Here is an 18,648-nt window from a genome sequence, read left to right as displayed (position 1 = left end):
GGCAGGCCTGGCAGTTTTGCAGATTGGGTGGGGCACAGTTCATTCACTTGAGGCACAGACCAGCCCCTGTCCACCTCTGTCCAGTGTCCTGCCAGGGGACGACAGATCTCCGATCGCTGCGGGGCATACTGAGCACCCCGGGGCCAGCTCTGCGGTGGGGAGCTTCGCCCTGTGGCCCCTCCCCCGAGCAAGAGAAGAGTGATTTTCCCCACCTGGTGCTGCAACAAGGCGATCTCTACCTGGGATGCTGACGTTTGCGTTTCCCAGGGGGGCCGCGTCTCCACTGCTTTCCACTGCTTTCCACTGCCCGGTGCCCTGCGGGTGCCTCATCCCTTCTCTGTGCTCCTTAGCTGAGGGCCCCGCCCGGCCCTGGTCCCAGCCTGCAGAGCTCGGCTGCCACAATCTCAGCTTCGCAGCCTCACATCTGCATGAGCTGCCTCGCCCTCTGCGTCTCCTTCATCTTTCTTCTGCATTCCCTGTTCAAAATATTCAGATCAGCTATACTTCAACTGGTTTCCAAGCCAGTTGCTCTGTAGTCTGTTGAAAATCCACCTGCTGTTGGGAACAAGCAGTTGGAGGTTCCAGCTGCTCCGCAGCCACGTTGGATTCTCAGTCTTCACTGAAATCTGCCATCATGTGGTGACAATCGGCGCTCAGGCCTTACATGGACAGTTTCCTTCTTTGCCCAGTCGGTTCCCCAGCATCAAAATCTTCACTGGGAAAAAGAGCTTCTTCCATTAGCTCCTCAGGAAACATCAAGAACCAAGCGGAGCGCCTCAGGCTTCCAGTGCTGGGGTGTCAGGTGCGGTGTTCCTCAGTTTTGACGGGTTCTTACCCTGGTTCCTATGCCCTTTTTCATGCTGATGTCGTTCCCACTAAGTTTCCTGTAAGTTTCGCTAAGTTCCTTGAGTATCCTTGTAATCCTTACTTTGAACTCTATATCTGATAAATCACTTATCTCCATTTCATTTAACTTTTTCTGCAGATTCCACCTGCATTTTTTTTATTCTGGGCCTGTGCCTTTTTCTTCCCATTTTAGCCATCTCTTTGTGTTTTTTTCTATATATTAGATAGAACTGCTATGACTCCCAACCTTTGTGGGGTGGCCTTATGCAGCTGGTGTCTTGTGGGGCCCAGCGGTGCAGTCTCCTTAATCTCCTGAGTTGGGTGCGGTAGGAATGTCCCTCTGTGGGTTATGTGGGTCTTGGTTGTCCTTGGCTCCTTGCGGGCGGGGTCTCCCCCCAGGCTGGTTGAGAGGCTCAAGCCCACCCTGCCGGGAGCTGACAAGACAAAATAAAACAAAACAAAAACCAACAAGAACATGAAAAACAGCAAGAGAAAAAAGAAAAGAAAAAAGTATAATAAAAGAGAATATGAGGACAAGAGAAAAGGAAAACTGGTATGAAAGGAAAGAAGGAAGGGAACAAAAGATAAAATAAAAACAAATAAAAATAGGAAAGTAAAATGGGGGAAGAGAAGGAAGAGTATGAGGAAGGGAATAAAGAAAAATAGAGTAAGAGCCCAGCCGGGCGTGGCTCAGCGTCGACCTAGGATCCAGGCGATCGGGGCTCAATCCCCAGTGGGGGGCGTGCAGGAGGCAGCCGATCCATGACGCTCATCATCGGTGTTTCTCTCTCTCTCTTCCTCTCCTTCCCTCTCTCTGAAATCAATAAAGATATATTTAAAAAGAAAAAGAAAAAAATAGTGTAAGAAAAGGAAAGAGAAAGTAAGAGATCTGAAAGAAAAAAGAGAAAAAAAGAAATTAAAAAGAAAAAATAAAAGAACAAAAAGGAAAAAGCGGGGTTCCCCTCAGCAGGGGTTAGTGCCGGCTGTGGCTCCCCTTTGGTGTGCTGCATGTGACGCTTTTTGGATCCTGCTCTGACACTGTCTGAAGCTGGGCCTCTTGGGAGGTTTGTGGTGCCAGTCAACTTCAGACGCTGTCCATCCCTGGCTCTCCCAATCTGTTCAAAGCTATAAGCAGTCCACACTTTGTGGCTGTCTCCACTGAAGTTGGCTGTGCACAGTGAAGGACCATGCAGCACTCCAACATCAGCTTTTACTAGCACAGTGCCCAGTGGTGGGACATCAGCAAACTTCCCAAGGAACCCTGGGATGCCCCTCTGCCTGCCTCTGTCGGCTGGCTAGCTGCTAGTCTTACTAAAAAGGCTCAGTTTCTGAGAGTTATTGGTGGAATCGGAGGATGGGGCCCCTGGATCTCCCTTGAGGGAGAGGTATTGTCAGGCTTCTGGGAAGATGGTGGGTGTGTTTCCTGACCCAAGAGCTATACCTCTGAGTCTGTCCCAGGTTTGGCAGGGCTGAGCCCCAAGTAGGCAGGCGGGAGAAGGGCCTCTGTAGCCCAGAGCTAGTCTTCTGGAAGCCAGGAGGGTGTTCCTATCAGCTCTCTTGTGAGGGGAAACACCAGCCAGGTTTCTGGGAATTTGGGTGGAATGGCCCTGCCCCAAACCTATCACTGACCCCATGAGTTGGCCTAGACTTGTGTGTCCTGGTTTATGACGCTGTCCCTTCAACAGGACTTAAGATGCAGGGTAGGATGAGCAGGATTCCAGAGGCTAGGGCTAGTGGGGTTGCAGAGGTTGGGGTAATTGCTTTTCCTCAGGCTGATACCCCCATGAGTGGCTTGCTCCTCTCAAGGAAAATGACAGCTTTGTATTGGAGGATAACCCAGCACAGGGATCCTGGCAGCCACTCCCCCCGTCTCTCCCCGAAGCCATCCACTCCATACTTTTCTCAGGTGACTCCAGTCTGCACTGACCGCCTTCCAGTGAAGCTAAGGGTGAATGTGCATGAACAAAACTCTTGCGTATTGGCCCTTTAAAAAAAGTGGCTTTGTCTCCAGGAGGGCCTGCCTCTCCTTGGCAGGTAGAAACCCTGCTGTCTTTGACAGCTGGATGCTTCGTGGGCACCCATATCCAGCTCTGGTGCTCTGGGCTGGAGAGCCAGCCTGGGGTCCAGGCCTCATGCCTCTGGGGCACCTCCTGCAGCTCAGCTGTCCCTCCGTAACCTTGGCCTGCCACCTGTGGAATTCACGCCGGCCCTCGTGCCTCTGCCATTCCTGCCAGTCTCCAGGTAGCCTCCTCTGCCAACCCTTGGTTAAAAGTGTACCCTTCAGATAATCTTCAGTCAGTAATTCAGGGTGATTTGTGCCCCAATTTAGTTTTATTTCCAGTTTTATTCTGGAAGGAAGTGTGAGAAAGATCCACATCTTGCTGCCATCTTGAGAACCTGGTGTTGAGCTTTATGAGTTCTTTGCATATTTTGGATATTAACCTTCTGCTGGAGGTGTTGTTTGCAAATGTCATCTCCCGTTTGGCTGGCTGCCTCCTTGTTTCGTTGTCGGTTTCTTTGGCTGTGCAGAAAGAAGCCTTTTAGTTTGATTCAGTCCCGTTCATTTATTTTTGCCTTTACTTCTCTTGCCTTTGGGGTTAAGTTCACAAAATATTCTCTACAATCAAGGCCCATAAGTTTAGTGCCTATTTTTTCTTCTATGGAATTTATTGTTTCAGATTTTATACTTAGGTCTTTGATCCATTTTGAATTAGCTTTTGTACATGGGAACAAACTGTAATCTAGTTTCATTCTTTTGCATGAGGCTTTCCAATTCTTCCAGCACTGTTTATTGAAGAAGCTTTCTTTTCTCCATTGTGTGTTTCTGGCTCCTTTGTAAAAGAAATTTCTGTCCATATATGTGTAGATTTACTTCTTGGCTCTCAATTCTGTTCCATTGATATGTGTGTCTCTATTTCTGCCAATACTATGCTGTTTTTATTATTATAGCTCTGTAGAATAATTTGAAGTCAGGTAGTGTGATATCTCTGGCTTTGATCTTTTTTCTAAGGATTGCTTTGGCTCTTCATAGTCTTTTGTACTTCCATACAAATCTTATGATATTTTTGTTCTATTTATTTAAAAATTACATTGGGATTTTGATGGAGATGCATTAAATCTGTGTATTGCTTTGGGTAATATGACCATTTTAACCATGTTGATTCTTCCAATCCATGAACATGGGATATTTTTCCATTTTGTCGTGTCCTTTTCAATCTCTTTCAATAATGCTTTGTAGTTTTCACTATACAGGTCTTTCACATCTTTCATTAAGTTTATTCCTAGGTATTTTATTCTTTTGGTTGCAATTGCAAACAAAATTGTTTGTTTCATTTCTTTTTCTGAAGTTTGTTGTTAGTATATAGCAAAGCAGTGCCTTTTTGTGCACTGATTTTGTATCCTGCAACTTTACTGTATTTGTTTATTGTTTCTAATAGTTTTTTGGTGGAGTCTGTAGGATTTTCTATGTACAGAATCATGCCTTCTGCAAAAAGTGACACTTCTACTACTATCTTTCCAATCTGGATGCCTTTTATTTCTTTTGACTTATTTCTCTGGCTAGAACTTCCAAAAATATGTTGAATTAGAGTGGTGAAAGGGACACCCCTGTCTTGTTCCTGATCTTAGAGGAAAAACTTCCAGGTTTTCACCATTGAGTATGATATTAGCTGAGGGTTTGTTATATTTGTCCTTTATTATGTTAAGGTACTTTCCTTCTATTCCTATTTTATTGAGTGTTTTAATAATAAATGGATGTTGTATCTTAGCAAATGCTTTTTCTGCATCTGTTGATGAGGGCGTATGATTCTTATCCTTTATTTTGTTAACATGGTTTATTACATTGATCAATTTGCACATGTTGAACCATCCTTGTGCCCCTGGAATGAAAGCTACCTGATCGTGATGTATTATTTTTTTTGATGTACAGCTGGATTCAATTTGCTAGTATTTTGTTCAGGATTTTTGCATCTGTAGTCATCAGAGATACTGGTCTGTAGTTTTCTTCTGTTATCCTTGCCAGGATTTGGTATCATGGTTATGTTGACCTCATAAAATGTATTAGGAAGTATTGCCTCTTCAATTTTTTGTAAGAGTTAAAAAAGAATAGGTATTAAATCTTCTTTGATTGTTTGATAGAATTCACTAGTGGAGCCATCTGGTCCTGCACTTTTTTTTTTTGAGATTTTTGGTGGTGGTTAGAATTTCCTCAGTGCTGATTTTCCAATTCTTCATGATCTAGTCTAGGAAGGTTATGTATTTCTAGGAACTTAACCACTTCTTTTAGTTTATTGGATTTGGTAGCATATAGACTTTCATATTATTCTAGTATGATCCTTTGTATATTTATAGTGTCTGTGGTGACTTTTCTTTCATTTCTGATTTTGTTTCTCTTTTCCCTTTTTTTCCTTAGTGTGTTTAGCCAGGGGTTTCTCAATTTTATTAATCTTTTCAAAGAATCAACTCTTTATTGCATTAATTTTTTGTATACTCTTTTTGTTCTTTATTACATTCAACTCTGTGCTAATTTTTATTATTTCCTTTCTTCTCCTGACTTTGGGTTGCTTTTATTCTTTTTCTAGATCTTTAAAATGTGATGTTAGGTTATTTACTTGGGACTTTTCTTCTTTCTTGAGATAGGCTTGTAATGATATAAACTTTCTTCTTATCACTGCTTTCACTGCATCACAGAAGTTTTGATGTTTTATTGCCATTCTCATTTGTCTGTATATCTTTTGACCTCACCTTTTATTTCTCCTTTGACCCAGTCATTTTTTAATTCCCATGTATTTGTGGGTTTCTTTACTTCCTTTTTGCAGTCGATTTCTAATTTCAAGGCATATGGTTAGAGAGTATGCTTGGTATAACTACAATCTTTTTTGAATTTGTTGAAGCTAGTTTTGTGATCCACACATGGTCTATCTTTGAGAATGTTCCATGTGCACTGGAAAATAATGTATAATCTGATGTTCTGGGATGAAAGTCTCTGTAAATGTCTGTTATGTCCATTTAGTCTAATGTGTCATAAAGCTGGTATTTCTTTATTGATTTTCTGTTTGGTTGATCTGTCTAGAGCTGTCAATAGACTATTAAGGTCCCCAACTATGATTGTGTTTTGGCCTGTTTTCCCCTTTAGTTCTGTGAGTAGTTGCTTTACATATGCTTCCTGGTTGGGTACATATATATTAAGAACTGTTATGTCTTCTTGATGTAGTGTCTCCTTTATTATTATAAAATGTGCATCTCTGTGTCTTGTTACCTTTGTTGTCTTGAAATCTATTTTGTCAGATATAAGTAAGGCTACACCTGCTTTTCTGTGGATGTTATTTGCTTGGAGATAATTTTTCACCTTTCACTTTGAATCTACTTTGTCTTTGCAACTTAGATGTGTCTCTTGTAGGCAGCATATGGTTGGATTTTGTTTTCTGATCCACTCTGCTGCTCTGTGCCTCTTTATTGGTGAATTCAGTCCATTTACATTTAGGGTAATTAATGATGTACAAGGATTTCCTGTAGCCACTTTATCTTTTGTTTTCTGGTAGCTCTGTGCCTCCACTGGTTCTTTTCCTTTGTGTTTTTGTTGTTGTTGTTTTTGTTTGGTGGTGTTTCATACTTTTTTCCTCTGTTTCCTCTTTTTTTTAAGCTATGTGTCTCAATTTTGGGGGTTTTGTTTGTGGTTTCCTTTAGGATTATGAAAAATAAAGTTGCATATATACAGTAGGTGTTTTTTTTTCCTTTTGAGTGCATCTGATGTTCACCCTCCTCAGCAAATTCAAAACTTTACCTCCTCTCTTTTTATGTTTTTGTTGTCACAAATTTTTTTTAATGCTGTAAGTTTGTTTGTTATCTTACTCATGGTGTCTTGACCTTCTGCTCTTTGTTTTAGGTAGAATAACCCCCTTGAATATTTCCTGTAATGCAGGTCTTCTGTTAATAAATTTCTTCAGCCTCTGTATGTCTGGAAAAGTTTTTATTTCTCCTTCATACTTAAAGGATAACTTTGCTAGATATATTATTTATGGCTGGTAATGTCTCTCTTTCAGACATTTGAATTTTGGTTTCACTCTCTCCTGGCTTTTAGAGTTTCTGCTGAGAAGTCCTACAATAATTGGATGGACTTTCCTTTATAGGTCACCTTCTTCTTTTCCTTGGCTGCCTTCAGAATCCTTTCTTTGTCATTAATTTTTGACAGTTTTAATACAATATGCCTTGGAGGCCTCTTTTGATTGAGGAAACTTGGTGTTCTGCTTGCTTCTTGGATTCAAAGATCTAGCTTTTTCCATAAGCTTGGGAAGTTCTCATCAACTGTTTATTTGAATAAGCTCTCTATTCCCTTCTCCCTCCCTTCTTCTTCTGGTACCCCTATTATATTGCTTTTTTTCTGATGGAGTCAGATAGACAGTTCTTGTAGAGCTCTTTCATATTCTTTTTTAAAAAATATGTTTTTAGCCCAGCTGGGCGTGGCTCAGCGGTTGAGCGTTGACCTAGGATCCAGGCGATCCGGGTTTTGATTCCCGGTCAGGGCACATGCCCGGGTTGTGAGCTTGATCAATGACTCTCTCATCATTGATGTTTCTATCTCTCTCTCTCCCTCTCCTTTCCTCTCTCTGAAATCAATAAAGATATATTTTTTAAAAATAAAGAAAGTTTAAATCTCTTTTGTAAAGTTCTCATGTTTTTTCATTAATTTGTTTTTTGAGTGCAATAAATTGCTTGTCTGTATTTTCTCACATCTTGTTGAGTATTTTCAGAAGTGCAACCTTGAATTCTCTGTCATTTATATCACATATTTTCATGTGTTCAAGTTTGCTTTCAGGAGATTTTTCTTTTCTTCCTGAGCTGCCTCGTTACCTTGGTTATTCATGGTATTAGACGGGTTCCTTCTCTGTCTAGACATCTATGTATGAGTGGCATTTCTCTAGATTAATACAAAGAAGTCTTTCTATTATTTTCCAGTGGGTGGCGCTGAATAACAAGTTTTTAGTTCTGAAATCCCAAAGCTGACTACTGAGGCTGCAGTCAGTATAGCTGTGACACCTGGGTATGGGGTAATCTGGGGCAACCCTTCACTCTTCTCTGTTTTGCCCACTCAGTAATGGCAACCTGAGACCTCTCCAGGTCTCCCCATCATGTGCCCCAACCAGAGATCAGTAACACAGTGCACTCTTTGCTCAGGGGAAATAGTGATTCCACAACAGTTCTAGGGTTTTCAGACAATGTGCTCTGCAGCTGGATGCCAAGGGTCTCAGGAGGCAAGTTTTGGTGTTCTATGGGCTCAGTGGCAGGGCTCATTGGCTTTCTTTCTTTGTCTGGAATGCCAATTACCTGACAACCACAACAGACCCTGTGCTTTGTCCTTGCCCAGGTCTCTGGGTTCAGCCATAGTTAGCACTGCTCACTCCTGCAGGATTGTCCACTGAGTCTCTCTGCTCCTCCCAGCTGAAGGAACCATCAGTCACAGCTGGCTTCCTCCTATCTCCATGCTGAGCCCACCTCACGGGCTCCCAGCTGCAGGTTGCGTCTGTGGCCAGTATGAGCTCTCCTCCCTTCTTGCCTCTCCTGCTTACCTACCTTTAAATGCTGCAATGTGTGGATCTCTCAGGTATGCCTATATGTTGAGCAGGGAATCCTTTGTTGAGTTATAGCTCAAATGGTTAAAATTTCAGGGGGAGATACCAAGGGGATCTCTCATGCTACCATTCCTCTGATATCACTCTTGTTTTTATCACATCTGCTATTTTTTAAAGGATTTTCTTTTTTTAAAAAAATGTTTTTATTGATTTCAGAGAGAGGAAGGGAAAGGGAGAGAGAGATAGAAACATCAATGATGAGGGAGAGTCACTGACTGATTGGCTGCCTCCTGCACACCCCCTGCTGGGCATGGAGCCCGAAACCTGGGTATGTGCCCTGACCAGGAATCGAACCATGATCTCCTGGATCATGCATAGGTCAATGCTCAACCTCTGAGCCATGCCAGATGGGCACATCTGCTATTTTTAATTGTCCACCATTGATTTCCCTTTTTTTTAGGATAATGCCCCCGTTTTTCCCCTGGGAATTGTTCCTCCCCCATTGCATGCATATTTAGAGCTATGACCACCCTGAGTCCCACTAAGCCAGTCAGCCTATCTCCAAGAGCAGAAAGTAGCCAGGGCTGGTTCATCCTGACAGCAGTGCTGTGAAAGTGACATCCTCCATATGCGAGGAGTGTTCCACTTCTTGCCCCAATTCAGCTTTACCTCTGATTTTATGAGCTACCTGTCTCTTTCAAAAGAAAAAAACTTTTATTTTATTCACAAGCTAGAATCAAAGTTGGTTACTTACAATCTAATATAGATTTATATTCTTGAACATTTTAGGGTAAAGCAGTCTACTAATATGACAACATTTCTACCATTTTCTTATGCCTTTGAAGAGATTGCATTTGCAGCAGCAAATTTAATGGCTTATCTTTTCTTTTTTTGATTGATTGATTTTTTTAAATTTATCTTTTCTGTCAAAAGAATTACAGATGTCTCCTTTTTTCTCCACTGACCCCTTCCACCCTGCACCCATCCCTGCCCCAGGCCTTCCCCACACTATTGTTTGTGTCCGTGCGCCATGCGTTTATGCATGTAACTTCTTTGGTTAATCCCCCTCCCACCTTCCCTCTGAGATCCGTCAGTCTGTTCCATGCTTCAGTGTCTTCTAGGGCACACTCCACTTTTAAACCTTTCATTTTGATCAGGCCATTTTTTTCCTCCTCAAATATTCTTCCAAGCCTCTGTGTCTGTCAAAATTCCATCCTTACTAAAGGTCTAAGTTTAAATAAAACTTTACTGAAATGTCCTCCTTTTTTTAATGAACCCAGATAAAACATGTTTATTTTGATAACATGATATATTGCCTCTCTTATAAGAGTGTACATTTCTTGAGGGCAGGAATAGCCTCTTATTATGCATTGATTGAGATCAATGCCAAGCATAAATGGGGTGAACCAATACTTGTGAATTGAATTCTGTCTGGGTGTAAATTAAATTCTCTCTGAAATCCAGTTTCATATTTGACATTCTTAGCTGGTCTTAAAGTCCATGAAGAAGATCTATAAACCCTTAAACTTATAAGCAAATATTCTCCATATATTTCTAGTTGTATTTTTCAAAAAATAGAGCCTAAAGCTTTCATTAGATTTTCAGATCTCTGATCCATAAATGGTTAAGAATGATGACCTGCATGTCTAGAAGCAATTGTAGTAAAACATCTATCACAAGTGTACTTTGGGGCTATTTTTCCTCCCACACTCTAAATTCTTCTAGCCTGGGCTAGTAATCAAATTAACAGAGACAGATTAACAGGAGAAGATCAGGTTTTAACGCACACACATGGCATTAAAATTCCCAAAACAGTGAGGCAACGAGGTATATAAGATGTTTTGTACAAAGAGGGAAGGAGTATTAGGTTTCAGAAGTGAGAATGAGAGACTTACAGGGAGTTGAGGAAAAGTGGAACACACGTGGCAGGAAAATCCCCCCGACGACTCAGAGACAGTGGACACAGGGGCATCTAGCTCACAGGCACCTGCCTGAAACCCTCTGGTTATCACACTTAATTCAAATTAGGCCAGGGCAGCATCCTGAGATCTCCTTCCCGAAGCAGGCTTCTCTGTTGAAGCTCTTAGGCAGATAAGGGGTGGGGGGTCAGAGGCCTCCTCTGAGTCTTGTTTCCTAATAAACAGCTTAAAATTAATATTGCGCAGAGCAGCTTTAGGGTGGTGAAACCTTGGTCCTGGTCAGTACTGTGCTAGGCCATGCAGTCCCTCTCATTTTACCCTCCTGGCAACCTGGTGCGATTCCCCTTGCTATCGCCGTGACAGTGGTGATGGCACTTACATTGTTTGCATTTATTGTGTGCATCCTACGCACCATGTATATTAGTACTGCTCCAGGTACTTATATGTATGAACCCATTTAATACTCCACTAGTTCTATTGGGCAAGTGATGTTTAAAATTCTCCCCACTATTCCAAATGGTGAAACTGAGGTCCAGATAAATTATGTAATTTGCTTTAGTTCATGCAACTAGTGGTCGAGTTCTGTATTCAAACCCAATGGGTTAACTCCAGAACTTGCTCTATTGGTCACTCCGCTCTTAGGTAACTGCTAAGCTGGGATTTAAACTGGGATAATTTAGCTTCTCTGTTTTGCTTCTAAATTGAGGTAAAAAGTTTCGGTAACTTACCAAGGTTATAGAGCTAGGAGGTGGTAGAAGCCAACTTTGAACATACATCTGTCTGATTCCAAATCCTTTCTATTTCATCTCTGCCTTAGAGTGCTTTCACTGGGCTCAGTCCTTTAAGGAGACTGTAAAGAGAAAAGGTTTCATTTTGTAGTGGGGTCCTACACTACTTGGGAAAGGGCAAAAATTTTCATCACCGATCTTAAACTCCATGAAGGCAGGAACTGTACACATAGCAGACAATAAAAATTTGTTGACTTCATCGATCAGTGTGTTTACAAAAACAGAGATGGGTTCTAGAGCAACTCATTCAGCAAGGAACATTAGCAGGTGCGTAAGCGGGGACCGCAAATGCAGTGCCCAAGCAGGTATCGTAAATTAGTAACGAAACTCATCGTGTTACAAAGGAAGCAATTAGGTTGGGGAAAAGCACGGTACAAAAGCACAAAAGCACTTTTAGCTATTTTCACTCATATAATCCTCACACACCCTCTGCACTAAAGTGCAGAAAAGTCACATAGCTAATACAGGAGCTGGGACTCAAATTTAGACAATGTGACTTCAGGATGAGCACTACTCTCTCCCGTTTTTGGATCATGCATGTGCAAGCGTGGAGGTAAATGCAAGTAAGAGAAACATAATGGTGGAATGGAGCTCTCCAGAGAAAATTGACGTCTCACAATGTGTCCTAAACAATTAGGAGTTTAACAGAGGTGCCCGGACGTTACTGTGGCCTTCTTAAAGACTGAGTGGTATAAATGTTGCCCATGAAAATGGGTTCTTATTGTGTTGTAAGAAAGGAATTTCAAAGGGCACATGCATGGGGAAAGTTTAAGCATAGTGGCAAGATTTATTGCAGTGAAAGGAAAGAATACACCCCTGAGGATATAGAAGGCAGGCAGGCTGTGATAGAAACTGCTCCCAGATCCCTGATAATCCTGCATATATTTTCTTGGTTTTCAGGAACAAGCAGGCTTGTCATTCAAACTATCGAACTTACTCCCTGGGTTTTTCCAGGCTTGTGCTGGGTCCTCCAACTAATCAACCCCTTCCCTGCATCTTCTGGGGGTCTGCACCCTATCCAATCTCATTCTTATCCCAGATTTTCCCAAGCTAGGTTCCACCCCTTTATGTCACCATTATGGCTCCTACTGTGCATGCCCCAAAGTTCTGCTTCTTCACCTGGTTTCTGCTGTGCATGCACTTGCTCCCCCTGTGGCATCTTGGCTTCTGCTGCACATGCACCTAGAAAGGACTTTCCCCTTTCCTCTCCTCTGTCTACCCCTCTCCTCTGTAAGCTGATTCTCCCTGCCCCTGCTGCCCAGCAAGGATGAGGCTGTTCCTGGTGAACCTGTGAATGCGGACATTTCCTAGAGAATCAGGCTTAATGTCCAGTTCAGCTCCCTAGTAGATTAAGCTTGATGTCTGATTCCGTTTTCTCCCTTCCTTTATTAATACGAACTAGCTACCTATGCTGACATAAATACTATGCACAGCCTGCCAGAGGGAATGTGTAGTGATCTCTTCGTTCTTTGCTTTCATCTTAAAGCCTTCGTTAAGCATTCTCTAAGCAGTGGTTTTTCCAGTAAGAAGGGAATTCTATCAACCCAACCAACAAGCACATCTTTAAATTGCTTTTCTGTCAGTGGTAATTTATTTCCTCTAATTCTTCTGTGCTCTCACATGGGGTCTTTCTCATTATCAGGAGAACTTTCATCCATATTCCTTTAGCCCCTGACCTTAAAGTCATCAAGCTGGGGGCCAGGAGGCTGGGGAGTCATAAGTGTATTGCTAATTGTATAATCCTAGTCACCAAGAGGAAACTTTCTGAGTTCAACAGGATTACGTTAGTTCAGCAGCAGTCTCTTGATTTTGTGCTACTACTGTTGCCGGGCTTGTCCTGTTGTTGTGGGATGTTTGGAGTATCCCTGTTTTCTATTCACCAGATGGTAGTTGCAGCCTCTCTCATGTACGACCACCAATGTCTCCCTCCAAACATTGCCAGCTGGCCCAGTGGGAGGGGGTAATTTCACCCTTGGCTAAGAATCACTGGATTAGAGATGTAAACACATGAGTTCATGTTTGCACATGTTCACCCACCATTTTTATTGTCACGTTGGCATAGGGACTTTCTTTTGGCTTTGCTTCTTTCTTTGGATTTTTTCCCCTTTGCTGTTGTAGTTTTTTGTTTGTTTGTTTGTTGACTGGTTTTTAATCCTTAGAGGAATCTTTGCTTTAATTGTGACTCCTATTTTTAGGGTCTATCCATTTCACAAAATCTTTCTGAAGAGTTGATTATATCTGCTATCACTATTGGCTACCACTGTGTGCTTAGCACTCTGCTAAGCATTTTACATGAAATTTTCAAGTTTAATTATCAAAATAAGAGGCAGGTTCTGCCTCTTACAGATGAAAAAACTGAAGCACAAAAATATTAAGTCACTGGACCCAGGTTTCACTGTGTTTGAGTGAAAGAGTTGGGATTCTGAGCAGGGGCTCTGTGGTGCCCTCCTGTGCCTTCTCGTCCCCTGCCCTCCTTTTGGGTGGGAGGTGAAACCAACAACGTCACTAATGTGTGCCCCTTTAATTCCTGATCTCAGGATAATAACAAATGTGTTGAAATTTGGTCTATGAGTCATAATCACAAACATGTGCATTTAAGTCACCTGGTGTGTGCAGTTTGTGGAAACTTTGGTTTAATTGCCAGATGCAGAGGAGCCACCACTGACTGTGGACACATGTCTTTCTCTCATTACCACCAGAGCGTCTCTATGTGTTCCCCTGCCAGTGGAACTACCGTCCTGATCACTGCATGTATGGGAGCAACTGCAAAGGGGCTGAACTTGAGGGTGTGTCTGTTCTGCACGGGAACCGAGGCGTCTACCACGATGACAAGCAGCCCACTTTCAAAGCGCTGTATGAGGCCGTGCGGGATGTAAGTGTTCTTGCCGCCGTTCAGCACGACGTGCTTACCAGCCGAAAGCAGCACAGGTGCTGCAGTCATCGTGTTCTTTGAAGGCCAAAAAATTCCCCACAGGTTATACCAGGCTTCCCCAAACTCAGTCACTGCCCCCCAATACTATATTTTATTCACTCTTTACTTAGTATTTCCAAGTAAGTCACACACTTTTGTTCTCTTAAATTCACAAAAGGAGAAAATTTTATATCAGAAATAGAAACCCTGTGCCAATTGCCATAATACAGGGTAATGGATTAGGGTAAAGATAATACAATAAGAATAAAATTATATTCATTTCAAGCTAAGCATGTTGCCTGGTGGCCATTTCAGTTGAGCAGTCAGGTGTGCAGGTGTCATTCAGGACAAAGAGCCCAGTCATTACTCACATCCTGCAACGTACAAGCAAAGGGGAAAGAAGCACCAGCTCCCGGTGCTCAGTGTTCCATCTGTACCCACCAGAGTGCTGAGTGGGGATCGAATGGATGGAGCACAAAAGCAAGAATCATCTCAAGTCTCCTGCAAGTTTGTGGACCCTTAAGCCAGGGGACGGGGGTGAGAAGGAAAGGAGGGAGAAGTAGAAAGGTAACCTCTTCTCCCTCTCCCCCACAAGAAGGCCTGCAAAGGGAGGTGCCTGGCACAGGAATGCAGATATGCATATGAGCATGCGGGACAGGCGCTGAGTGTGACTACAACTCCATCAAGAAAAACAGTGCACTGCTTATGTGCCCAGTCTGGTGAGAGGAGGGCAGCCTTTCCCCAGAGGCCCACCAGGGAGCCTGTGGCTGCCTATGGTTCAGCCACAGAGATCACACATAGGACTTTGGCCGGAACTGCACTCCTCACGGCCAGAGGCCCCTCTTATTACCTTGCAGAGATTGATTAGAAAACGTTGAGGAGTTGAAGATATATGTGAACTATCTTTTGCAATAAATGGAATGATTGAAATAACCTTATTTTGAGGTTCACAACCTGAAATCATGTAAAGTACTGCCTGCTAGTATAGTAGCCTCCCCACATCCATGGGGAATCCTTTACAAGAACCTGGGGGACGCCTGAAACTGCAGATGGTACTGAACCCTATGTGAACTATGTTTTTTCCTATACAGTAGTCCCCCCTTATTTGAGGATTTGCTTTCCATGGTTGTAATTACCAGCAACCAATGACAATCTAAAAATATTAAGTGGAAAATTCCAAAAATAAATAATTTAAAAGTTTTAAATTGCACGCTTTCCTAAGTAATGTGATGAAACCACATATGCCACTACTCGGTAGTCATTTAGTAGCCCAGTTGGCTATTACAGTATATTGTTAAAATTTATCCATTTTACTATTAGTTACTATTAATTTCTTACTGTGCCTAATATATAAATTAAAATATTTTGTTGGCAGTATTACAGATCTCCCCCATTGTCTCCATTTTGCTCCCCTCCACCCAGCCACCAAACCACCCCAGGCCTTCACCACACTATTGCCTGCGCCCATGGGCTCTGCGTATATGCATATAAGTTCTTTGGTTAGTCTCCTCCTGTCCCTCCCCACACTCCCTCACTCTGAGATCTCAGTGTGCTCCATGCCTCCATGCCTCTGGACCTATTCTGTTCATCAGTTTATTTTGTACATTAAGTTCCACATGCAAGTGAGATCATATGATATATGGCTTTCTCTGACTGGCTTATTTTGCTCAGAGTAGTACTCTCCAGGTCGATCCATGCTGTCCCAAAATGTACAAGATCCTTCTTTACAGCTGCGTAGTATTCCCTGGTGTGAATGTCCCACAGCTTTTTTATCCACTCATCTACTGATGGGCACTTGGGCTGTTTCCAGATCTTAGCTATTGTAAACTGTGCTGCTATAAACATAGGGGTGCATATATTCTTTCTGTTTAGTGTTTCAGAATTTTTTGAATATATTCCCAGTAGTGGCATCACTGGGTCAAATGGCAGCTCCATTTTTAATTTTCTGAGGAATCTCCACACTGTTTTCCACAGTGGCTGCCCCAGTCTGCATTCCCACCAGCAATGCACCAGGGTTCCCCTTTCCCCACACCCTCCCCAGCACATGTCATTTGTTGATTTGCTGATGGAGCCATTCTGACAGGTGTGAGGTGAGACCTCATTGTGGTATTAATTTGCATCTCTCTGATGATTAGCAACGTTGAGCATTTTTTCATATGTCTGTTGACCATCTGTATGTCCTCTTTGGGGAAGTGACTATTCAAGTTCTTTACCCATTTTTTTTTATTGATTTCAGAAAGAGGAAGGAGAGGGAGAGAGAGATGGAAACATCAATGATGAGAGAGTCATTGATCAGCTGCCTCCTGCACACCCTGCACTGGAGATGTGGCCTACAACCTGGGCATGTGCCCTGACTGGGAAACAAACCTCCTGGTTCATAGGTAAACGCTCAACCACTGAGCCATTCCTGTTGGACTTTCCCCATTTTTTAATTGGATTGTTTGTCTTCCTGGTGTTGAGTTGTATAAGGCCTTTATATAGTTTGGAAATTAACCTCTTGTAAGATGTATCATTGGTGAATATGTTCTCCCACACAGTTGGTTCACTTTTCATTTTGTTGATTTTTTTTTGTTTTGTTTTGTTTATCCTGTGCAAATGCTATTTACTTTGATGTAGGCCCATTTGTTTATTTTTTCCTGTTTCTCTTGCCCTAGGAGATATATCAGCAAAAATTCTTCTATGTGAGATGTCTGAGATTATGCTGGTGATGTTTTCGTCTAGAATGTTAATGGTTTCCTGAGTTATATTCTTTTATCCATTTTGAGTTTATTCTTGTGTATGGAGTAAGTTGTTGGTCTAGTTTTATTTTTTTGCATGTATCTGTGCAATTTTCCCAACATCATTTATTGAAGAGACTATCTTTGCTCCATTGTATACTCTTGCCTCCTTTGTCAAATATTAATTGACCATTTGAGGTGGGTTGATTTCTGAGCTCTCTGTTCTGTTCCATTGATGTGTATTCTTTTTCCTGTGCCAGTGACATGCTGTTTGGATTACAATGGCCTTATAGTCTAGTTTGATACCGGTACTGTGATCCCTCCAACTTTGTTCTTCTTTCTCAAGATTGCTGAGGCTACTCAGGGTCTTTTTTGGTTTCAAATAATTTTTCAGAATATTTGTTCTAGCTCTGTGAAATATGCTGTTGGTATATTAATAGGGATTGCACTGGATCTATAAATTGCTTTGGTAGTATGGACAGTTTAAAGATATTATTTTTTTCCAATCCATGAACACGGTGTATTCTTTCACTTGTTAGTATCTTCCTCTATTTCTTTTCTCAATGTCCTATTGTTTTTTGAGTACAGGTCTTTTACCTCCTTGGTTAAGTTTATTTCTGGGTGCCTCATCTTTGTTGTTGTTGCAGCGGTAAATGGAATTATTTTCTTAGTTTCTCTTTCTAAGAGTTCATATTAATGTATAAAAATGTCATTGATTTCTGGGTATTAATTATGTATCCTTCTACTTTGCTGAATTCATTTATTAGATCTAGTAGTTTTTTGGAGGAATCTTTAGGGTTTTTTATGTACAATATCATGTCACATGTGATTAATGACAGTTGTACTTCCTTCTTTCCAATTTGAATGCCTTTCACCTTTTTCTCTATGCTGATCACAGTGGCAAGACTTCCAGTAATATGTTGAATAAGAGGGTGAAAGCAGACCCCTTTGTCTTCTTCCTGATCTTAATGGAAACACTTTAAGATTTTGCCCATTGAGTATGATGTTGGCTGCAGGTTTGTCATTTATGGCCTTTATTATGTTGAGGTTGATCCCTCTATTCCCACTTTGCTGAGAGTTTTTATCAGAAATGGGTGCTGGATTTTGTTGACTGCTTTTCCTGCATCTATTGATATGAAAAGGTGATCTTTATGATTAGTTTTGTTTCTGAGATATATTATTTATTTCTGAATATACTACCAGCCTTGCATCCCTTGAATAAATTTCACTTGGTCATGGTGCATGATCTTTTTAATGTATTGCTGTATCCGATTTGTTAATATTTTCATAAGGATTTTAGCATCTATGTTTATCAGGGATGTTGGCCTGTCATTTTCTTTCTTTGTAGTGTCTTTATCTGGTTTTGGAATTAGGATAAGGCTGGCCTTGTAAAAAGGCTTTGGAAGCCTTACCCCCCTCTTGAATTTTTTGGAATAGTTTTTGGAGGATAGGTTTTAGTTCTTATTTAATTGGTTGGTAAAACTCGCCTGTGAAGCCATCCAATCCAAGACTTTTGGCTGCTGCAAGTTTTTTGTATTTTTTTAAAAATTACTGCTTCAATTTTATTAGTTATTCATCTATTCAGGTTTTTCTGACTCATCCTGATTGAGTTTGGAAGATTGCATGTTTCTAGGAATTTGTCCATTTCACCCAGGTTGTCCAAATTGTTGTTCATAGCATTTTCTTACAATCCTTTCATTTCTGTGGTGTCAGTTGTTACTTTGCCTCTTTCATTTATGATTATATTTATGTGGGTCCCCTCTCTTTGTTTCTTGATGAGTCTGGCTAAAGATTCATCAATCATGTTTACCTTGCAAATAATCAAGCCTGGTTTTATTGATCTTTTGTATTGGTTTTTTAGTTTCTCTGTCATTTATTTATGTTCTGATCTTTATTTGA

General features: G+C 41.6%; 1 protein-coding gene across 1 annotated transcript in view; it reads left to right on the top strand.

Moving 5' to 3' along the window:
• The window catches only part of GXYLT2 (glucoside xylosyltransferase 2), a 147,381-nt gene that overhangs the window by 118,121 nt on the left and 10,612 nt on the right, over nucleotides 1–18,648 (top strand). Inside the window, exon 6 of the mRNA XM_081159070.1 lies at nucleotides 13,821–13,993. Coding sequence (XP_081015196.1) covers nucleotides 13,821–13,993 — 173 coding nt within the window. The remainder of the gene's footprint in view (nucleotides 1–13,820; nucleotides 13,994–18,648) is intronic.

This window comes from Miniopterus schreibersii, assembly GCF_964146895.1.
Source record: "Miniopterus schreibersii genome assembly, chromosome: 15".
NCBI lineage: Eukaryota > Metazoa > Chordata > Mammalia > Chiroptera > Miniopteridae > Miniopterus > Miniopterus schreibersii.
This window is presented reverse-complemented; position numbering and strand designations above follow the sequence as displayed.